The following is a 9,182-nucleotide window of genomic DNA, read 5'->3' as shown; positions in this document are numbered from 1 at the left end:
AAATGATCAAAACAGAAAATCTCATTTTATTTGGGGAGTTTTCGTAGTGTTACTAATACTAACTATGCTGGTCATAATAAAATAAAAGAAACGTATAGGGGTTAAACCGAAAAGCAACATGAAAGTCACAACCCTGTGCCAGCCCTCAATTGGACAGGTGTACGCTAGCATTCACCAGTAGAAGTGTAGAACACCTTAGAAGCTAGAAGAATCGTAGTGGGGAGCAGACCACTTTTTTATGATCCAATTCGTACTTTTATATTATTGCAAAGTTGATTATTCCTCTTCCATGTCCTCCTCCATGTCCCATTGCTTTCCCAAAATTTCACTCTATTAAAGCCAATGGAGAAGGAACAATCAACTTTGCAATAATATAAAAGTATGAATTGATAAGAAAATTACGCCCAAATTTAAGACCTTATATTTATAAAAATATATTGAGTTTCAACGATTTTTTATTAAGTTTGATAAATATATTTAAAAAGAAATAGTATTGGAAGCCTATACTATCATGGTTTCTGAAATTCTTCATGCTGTATCAAGTAAGTTATAATTATCACAAGATCGATAACAATTCTGTATTGACAATTAAAACTAAGTTGAAAATTAAAAATCGACATTTTTATTATTCTATTGTACAAATTAATTGCAATGCTAAAGTCTAATTAATTACAAAGCTCCATTTACTGTGTTCACAAAAAGGTGGAGACACAATAAATCAATTGGTTGAGTTTGGTGGTCTTTCTAAACGGATATAATCATACATAACTCCTTGAAATTGGTTTATAGCTCTAGACTGTCTCAGATAAATGATATTCTTTCCTTTCACAAAATGATGACTAGGCACATCAATACTATACAGCCTATGCAATCCATGGATTCCATGTCTTGCTATGGCATTATCTCCTCCTATTGGCCCTGTTCCAAAGTGGGCAGGATAAACACTTGGATCATTGAATCGAACCTGATCATCAAACATAAAAAAACACGTTACTAATAGTGTGCATAGCATAAAACAGAGCCATAATTTGGTGACAGAAAATCATGTACCTGAAGTTCAGCATCAGCAGCAGATGCTAGGGCTAATTGTAGTGTGTAATTCCCTTCTATTATGTCATTGCGATGTTCAAATATAATTTGCCACGTTGTTGGTTCGTATGTCTTATTCCCCATATTCCTGCATTCATCGTCACATCAATGTTATTCGCTATAATCTATATAGTTATGGACAGAACTTAATTAACTATTACCTTGTAACATGGGCATAAAACCAATCCCTATTGTACTTGTTGACACCAACAGTGTAAACAAGATCTTCATTTGGATACATGTCAGAATAACGTTCCCACAACCCATATTGCCTAAACCTGTCAAAAAAACAAACACTAAAATGGAGAGAAAAAAGAATGTGCAGAATATATATATATATATATATATATAGTTGGAGCATGTTATGAACTAACTTGTCTTTGCGTTGTTCAGTGTATAATTTGTTCATGAGAGTAGGGTAAGGATCTGGTACGTAGAACTCTACAGCTGTTCTGTCTGGGATACCAATTTCCCATATGGTTGGTCCATTTCTAGGAGGACTATATACAAGTTGATCCAATTTGATGACTCCTCCTAAATGTTCAAAAGAAATTCTAATTTTTAGTTGAGGTAATCATCATAATATACATGATGATAATGTAATAAGATAATTTAATTGTACCTGGTGTTATTGTGATTGTAGAATTATATTTGTAATCACCAATAAAGCCAGGTACCCAAGCATACAAGTTATAATCCCCAGGTACAACATTTTTAATTGCAAAGTATCCTTTGGAATCAGCTTGAGTCCAAAATTGGTAACCCTGCATGTGATAATTGAATGACATATTTATTCATTCAAGAAATGAAATTCGAATAATGGAAATGTACCTTGCTCTCTTTCTGCCATGATCCTGCATCTCCAGGTAATGCTAGGCCAACATAAGCATTGTTAGCATACTGCAATCTCCCACCCTTAACACACCTGCTACATTTTATATAAGTTATGGTGTGAAATTAAATAGGAAAAATAAACATATGAAAAACATTGTATCAAATTATTGTACCAATCTTGGACTAACAATCTTCCTAACACTATTCCTCGTTGATCGGGTGGAAAGTAATCTGGTGATAGTGGAAAATCGTAAGGCCAGGCTTTGACTTCTTTGGAGAGCTAATAATAAAAAAACAAATAATTAATTATTGAAATTATTTTCACCCTCAAATAATAATTAATATGTAAGAGAGAAACCTGGTTAATAGCATCTGACCAGAGAGACAAGGGATCATCGGAGATTGAAGCAGAGTTAAGATAGACAAAAACAGGTCCAAAAACCTTTTTATAAGTGTCGCCTTGTTGGAAAGACATGGTTACTTCTTTGCCGGCATAGTGAGTGCTGACAAACATAGAAAGAGTGAAGGGGCCAACGTGAGAAGTGAGGTCTTGCTTGATGGGGCCACCATTGCGGAACTCATTGGAAGGAGTAATTATCCAGAAACCCACCGGTTCATCAGGCTGAAGGCTAATCCATCCATGAACATTGTTTTCACTGTTCTCACATGAGTATTGGTATTTGTCATCCACCTGAAACCAACACAAATAATTACACAATAAAACAACTCAAATCATTTATACATTCACGGGTCCTTTTTAAAGTACCTCTCCTCTAAATTGAGGGTTGCTTGGTTTCGTTAAAAGAACGGCTTCAGGGTAAGCCAGGATTTGTCCTGTTTCTCTGTCTCTCATTGTTGGCATAGTTCTTTGTCTTGTACTAGATAGAGCCATATAGCTGAATCTATCTTTCAAGAGCTTATAAACAAATCTAATTTGATCAACCTCCACGCCTGGAAATCCTTCATCAGGCCGATCAAATATTGCATATGAATAAAATCCTGAATCACCTCTTCGCAAAATGTACCTGTATATGTAAATATTACTACTACTACTACTTCATTCATTCACAGCATTATTAACTCACAGTGTAGATACCTTATGTCTATATTAATGGGGACATTTGAGCCCTCCATGGAAGCTGTCCATGCCCTTAAAAATGAAAGCTCCACCATATTCTCGTCAGAAGCTATAACCGAAAAATTTGTCCCGTGGATTCTGCACTATGCATCCATCAACATGTTCTACTCAATTTTAATTATGATGTGTTTGTTTATTGTTTCAGAATAATGAAAACATAAATACAAAAACATATATAGATTTTGAATTTTTTTTTTGTTTCATGTCTAATATGTGAGTTCTAATTTTCAAGTACAACACTAAAAACATGTATTTTGTATGTAGTATGTCCTTCTAAATTTGATTCATAAACATGGATTTGTAAATATAGACAGTGATCAAATACTACTCTCTTCTCATGCATTATTTTATTTTATAAAAAATACTATATTTTTATATAATATAATCAATTAAAAATGATTATTTAAAGATGACTTTGTGTTTATACTTAAAAAAAGATGTGCACAAAAATAAATTAATACAAACATATTTTTACCTTTGAAAGATACTGGGTTTTCCTGGTTCATTCCAAACAACATCGAAGTACCTGAAAACATAAAGACGTTATATTTGTTTATTTGATTTGAAGTATGTAGCTTGCTTAGATTTGATTAGATACCCTCTATCTTGTTCTTCATTTTGAGGTTCAAGTACATTCTCAATTCCGTTATAGGATACACCAATGACATAACCTTCTGGTATAGATAAAGTTACTGAAACGATACCGTTGTCAATCACCAACTGAAAACAAATAAAATTCAAATCCAGTTATATTAAAGTCAATATATTAATTAATTAAGTACTTCTTAGTTTTTTTCTAATAAAAATAAAACTTAGTAAATTAATTGATTTAATTTATTATTAATTCACCTGCTGATGATTTTCTTCATTAAGCTTAACTGCAAAATTGGAAGATGATGGTGTTTGTATACTGTTGTTCTTTCTTAAACTTTTTCTGAAATAAAATGAATACAGACATTAAAAAAAATATTACAACAATAATAATAATAAAAATAAAAACACTAATATTATATAGCATTGGCCTGCGTAATTAACAGGGCAAAAGAAAATAAGAGAAATTAAAGAATTTGATGATGGCCAATTGAATAGCAATACATATTCCAGTTATGGTCAAAGTGCCTGTTGGGAGTGGATCCTCTCCAGTGAATAAAAAACTGGATGGTGTGCAGTGTTTAATCTAACCATTCACCACTCTCTCTCTCTTATTTATTTCTGGTCCCACTATTAAAATCAAAGGTGAGAGATTGCACTGTATTTTGTCAAGTGTTAAAAAAACTGGAGAGGATCCATTTTCCTGTTATTGAATGCACGTAGCTAGCTGCTAATTTCTATTCCTATTCCTAGATACTATATATCCTAACCAATATGGGAATTGGCTAGTGTAATTTCACTTTCACAGTTGAATTATGAGAATTGATTATGTTATGCTATGTTGCTAACTTTTTATATTGCAATATCCCACATTATATAGAATAAGTTTAGATATACCATAAATCTAAATAAATAATAACAAACACAACATAACTTTTAAACCTCTATTTTTTTAAAAATTTTGAAAGTATATTCTTTTCTATAAATTATTGGTTGATAATCTTTATAAAATTAGGTAACCTTTTACTTGGAATCAATTCATGTTTAAAACAAAAGTTGAACCTCTTAATCCTATTTCAGTTTCAAAAGCTTAATAAGAAGGTATTTACTATTTACAAATCATAAAAATCTTATTTTAATAATAAGACTCGTAATAGAAGAACCTATAAGATTCCTTCCAAAATAGATAGATAGTAGACAGATAGCTCCTTAGAACAATTGCCATCGATGAGAATTGAGAATGCAGTATACTGAATTTTATTTTAATTCAGGAACGTAATAGTTAGTTAATTGCATTTTCTAGATAGAAATTATATGTGCAGCACGTGATACCAGAAGTGTCAGAAAGTGCAGGGGAAGATGTGTAATATAATATATAGGTTCCTTTCTTTTCATGGCCCCAAGAGAATCACTAACTTGCAAAGTAGCTTTTCAATTGTGATTACAGTAAAGTAATGAAGACACCACAAACAAAATTTCTATTTCAGAAAAGGAATTAGGTAGATATTGCCACGTCTTCGTATAAAAATAATATTATAAATTATTAGATGATTTTATATATTTAATTAAATTTATTAATTTAAATTATTTATTAATTTATAATATTATATTTATATAAAAATTGAATATTCTCTAACATACCATGGTCATGAAAAATTATTGGATTTTTTTTGTTCGAAGAATAGTTATTGAATTTGGATTAAATGATAGTAGAACATCTCTATAAACATAAAAATAAAAATCAGTTTTAGAGAATTGGCATGTATATTGGTCAAATATATGTTCTCATGCTATATTCAAATGTAACATTCCTTCAAGAGATTAATAACATAATTTAAGGATATGTTTGGGTGAGTTCATAAATAATTTTTTATTTTTAATTTATAAAAAAGTATAATATTAATGTCTGCAATTTTTAAAATCAAATTGTAACTTTGTAAAGAGTTATTTAAGTATTTATAGAAAAATTAAAAAAAAACTTCTCTTATAATAAAAAATTTATTATCATATTTTTTTTAAAATAAATATTTTTAGAACTAAAAAATCAAATACAAAATACTTTATTTATAAACTACTTTTATATAAGTATTTATTATTTAAGTTATTTTTTTAAAAAAATTAATTATACCATTTACTTAAACTTTGTAACAAAATTTTTTTGATTAAATAAATGTAACAGATTTACTAAAAGTTATAATGCATGAACGAATTAAGTATTTTGTTGATTAGTAATTAAAAGCTTTTTAGAGGGAAAAATATGATTGGTAAGTTATCAATGCGTAGATTATTTGAAAATGTTCATTTTCATATATCCTTCAATGCCCTTCAATTAAATATTATTTGACTTTGCTAGTATTTTAATCTTCCATTACTTCCATTGCTTATGTGTCAAAATTTAATTTAATGATATAATATTTTAAGTAATATCACATTTATTACAATACACACTTCATAATTTTAATTGATTATTAACATAATAAATTTATGAAATTAGATTAAATTATGAGAGACTTTAAATATTGAAATCTCTCACTTTAGTAGTAATTTTATAGAAATATTTAATAACAAAAAAAATTAGACAACAAAATTAAAAAAAAAATAATATGACTAATTTAAACGAATAGAATTAAAAAAGTATTTAAAGAAAAAGACAAATTTAACTATTTTCTCGTCAAAATATTGAAAACATTCTTCCTAATATAATACTTGTTAACTTATTTCTTTTATATTTTATTACATATATTTTATGTACTATTATATTCGTGATTAAAAAAATAAATATAAATAACCTTTTTTAAAGAGGGTAAAACAAAAAAGAATTCAGGAGATGGAAGTCCTAAAAAGTTGTCATGTGAGAAGAAAAGAAATGGTTACAAAAAAGACAAAGAAACCGTGACCTTTTTTATTTTGCTTATAAGTTTTTTTTATTGTTTGCTTATAAACTATAGTTGTCATGGAAAGAATAAAAACAACATCATCAACATAGAATGTCTTCATTTTAAAAAACATTCATACATACTCCTCTCCACCTTGTTTTATTTTCTTTTTCCTTTTTATGTTCTCTCTGACACACGTAAAGATTATTAAGCACCAAATTAAAATGCAAAAAATGCTATATAAGCCAAAAGTTGAGAGATGAATTGATGATACAATTACCTTAATGTTGTCTTATCAGAAGAGGAGGCACCAAGCAACAACAAGAAGAAGAAGCAGAGTTGCATAGTCATTCCAAACCGCCACAACAAGAAACCTTGTTTCCTCAATGTTATTACCCTTTAAAAAATCATACATATTAATTAATTAAAAAGAAAAAACAATAATATTAATATTAACGAGCTTCATTTGAGAGATGCAGAGATTACAAAATGGCATAATGAACCAAGAAAATGCTGTTTGAATGGTTGGAAAAGTAAAGAGCACTGTGAAACTACCTTAGCATATGTTGATAATTAATTAATTAAACGGAATTTAAGAATAAACAGAGAGTTTTGTAAAAGACATGGACGAACCTTTAGGAAAAAGTGTTTGTTTTTCAGTTGTTTCTGAGATTTATAGAAGACGAAGGTGAATGAGCAAGAACAGAAACAGGGTATGGGAAATATAACAAATGTTTTGTGTTCTCACTCTCTCTCTTTCTATAACTCTCTTCGTTACTTTAAGTTCTCTTTGGAACCTTAATAATTCGCACCTTAAAAAAACGTGCTGACATTAACATAATGAGAAGTGATTGGCCTATATATATATATATATATACATAACTGGAAACTCAATCACCAAAACAAGTAAACAACTCTGCCTTTTCTTTCATGCTACTACATTATATTTTTCGGCTATATATTCTATTATTTAATTTATCTTTTTTACTTTGCCTAAATGGGTTGGGAAGCCACATACAGCTGCCCCTAATTTTTCTATGATTTCACATTAAGGAAGTCTTCCCTTCAGCGTAGGACATTGTCCACTCTTCAGGGTCATATCGGTCTTTTACAAATAGTCTTCGAGTTTCAGAAAATCATTTGCAGCCCCTCATACATGGTGTGGTTAGGTGGAGACGTAGAATAAGGTAAGAATCTCAAAAGAAAATGTAGTAATAATGATGTGTTTACTGAGAAAATCAACAATAATTAATTCCGAATAAAGCAAATTGTTGACCAATATATTTTTTTCTTTAATAAAATAAAAAATATAAGCTTATGTTAATGAAGTTGTTTTGTGGCGTTATACCAAAAGGTTGACGAAATAAGAGACGTGACTGGTGGTAAAATTGATATAATACTTGCCCCGAAGAACTTCTAGTCTAGTCTTCTAATTATAAATGGTACTTGGTAAAATAATGGAGGCGTTGGTATATACCTAATCCTTCTTGTTAGAAAACCATAACACTTAGTTATGATCATTTCATAAAAAAATGCCTAACATGCATACAAAGTATGTTATAGTTCTGTTTTACTTAATACATTTTTTTTAATATCATATCTAGGCCCGAACCATAAAGAGAATAGGTAAGAAAAGAATAGCCTCGAATTGAATATTATTTCGTCAACAACACCCCAAAATGGAGAAAAATTAATATTGTTATTGGAACCGCCCCCTATAACAATCGACAAAGTTATTGACAACCAAATAAATCCAACATTGGTGTGAGTTGACGCTCCATAACCATAAGGTTAGTTTATTGGTCCTGAGATTCACGCGATTATTCATTTGGTCTCCAAAATTTAAAATTATCTATAATGGTCTTTTAGATTTAGGTTCGAGTACCAATGTGATTCCTCGACTATTTTTGACGATGATAAGACAAATGAAGTGCTAAGATGACATCCTCCTTACCACGCTGGACGCTGCAACGGATAGCTGATGTGGCGAGAGTTGTATTTGTATCCAATTCAGTCTCTCAAACACTAATTATCTTATTATTTATCTGAGTTATAATGACAAAATTTTAAATTAGATATAAATACAACTCTTGTCACATCAACTAACCGTTTTAGTGTCCAACGTGATAGGAAATGTGTCATCTCAGCACTCCATTTGTCTAATCATCACTGGAAAGAGTCGAGGAACTATATTGGATATAGATAATTTTAAATTTCGGGGACCAAAATGAATAATCGCGTGAATCTCAAAGACCAAAATAAGGATTTAGTCTATTTATTCACTTAAACAAATGTTGAGTTTAAATTTCGACTTTGTATATACAGTAATTTATATGCTAATAATAAATTTTTAAATAGAATTCTTTATCAGCAAAGAATTAGTCCTTGTTATTTGTACAAGAAGATAATGTAAGCAACTTAAAAAAAAGCCATAGTTCTGTGTATGTGTGAATATGGCACCCACTATTCCTTGTTGGACGTGGTTTAAGGGCAAAAGTAACTCCCGTGAGACCTTTGCTTAGATCATTTGTACGATTGTGAGTAATGATTGAAAATAATTTTAAGTTTCTAACTCATCGTATTATTGATCCTTTTAATATTTAAGAAAATAAAATTTTAAATATATATTATTCTTAAAAATATAAAAGAATGAT

At 29.6% G+C, this 9,182-nt stretch overlaps 1 protein-coding gene across 5 annotated transcripts; it reads right to left on the bottom strand.

The window, feature by feature from the left end:
• Positions 1-599: 599 nt before the first annotated feature.
• On the bottom strand, positions 600-7,351 carry LOC107480984 (probable rhamnogalacturonate lyase B). Of its 5 annotated transcripts, none has more exons than XM_021139125.2 (15): positions 7,162-7,351; positions 6,809-6,925; positions 3,911-3,995; positions 3,660-3,781; positions 3,537-3,587; positions 3,020-3,139; positions 2,690-2,948; positions 2,282-2,614; positions 2,097-2,203; positions 1,921-2,014; positions 1,712-1,853; positions 1,464-1,623; positions 1,251-1,367; positions 1,051-1,177; positions 600-964 (listed from the first exon to the last, which is right to left on the bottom strand). In XM_021139125.2, the coding sequence occupies exons 2-15, from the start codon at positions 6,877-6,879 to the stop codon at positions 719-721; spliced, it is 2,034 nt and encodes a 677-aa protein (XP_020994784.1). In that variant the 5' UTR covers positions 6,880-6,925; positions 7,162-7,351; the 3' UTR covers positions 600-718. The 5 variants fall into 5 exon arrangements, with proteins under 5 accessions (XP_020994784.1, XP_052115130.1, XP_052115132.1 ...); XM_052259170.1 differs by having other exon boundaries at positions 3,020-3,144; positions 3,537-3,558; XM_052259172.1 differs by lacking the exons at positions 3,911-3,995; positions 7,162-7,351 and having other exon boundaries at positions 3,537-3,558; positions 6,809-6,921.
• Between the last annotated feature and the right edge of the window lie 1,831 nt (positions 7,352-9,182).

Source organism: Arachis duranensis, chromosome 3 (assembly GCF_000817695.3).
Source record: "Arachis duranensis cultivar V14167 chromosome 3, aradu.V14167.gnm2.J7QH, whole genome shotgun sequence".
NCBI lineage: Eukaryota > Viridiplantae > Streptophyta > Magnoliopsida > Fabales > Fabaceae > Arachis > Arachis duranensis.
Note: the sequence above shows the minus strand (reverse complement) of the source record. Positions and strands in the feature narration are given on the sequence as shown.

Coding starts and splice junctions, on each gene's coding strand:
- LOC107480984 (XM_021139125.2), bottom strand. CDS start 6,879: ATGACTATGCAACTCTGCTTCTTCTTCTTGTTGTTGCTTGGTGCCTCC. Junction 3,996..6,808: donor TCTGATAAGACAACATTAAG/GTAATTGTATCA, acceptor ATTTTATTTCAG/AAAAAGTTTAAGAAAGAACA. Junction 965..1,050: donor CTGCTGATGCTGAACTTCAG/GTACATGATTTT, acceptor TTTGATGATCAG/GTTCGATTCAATGATCCAAG.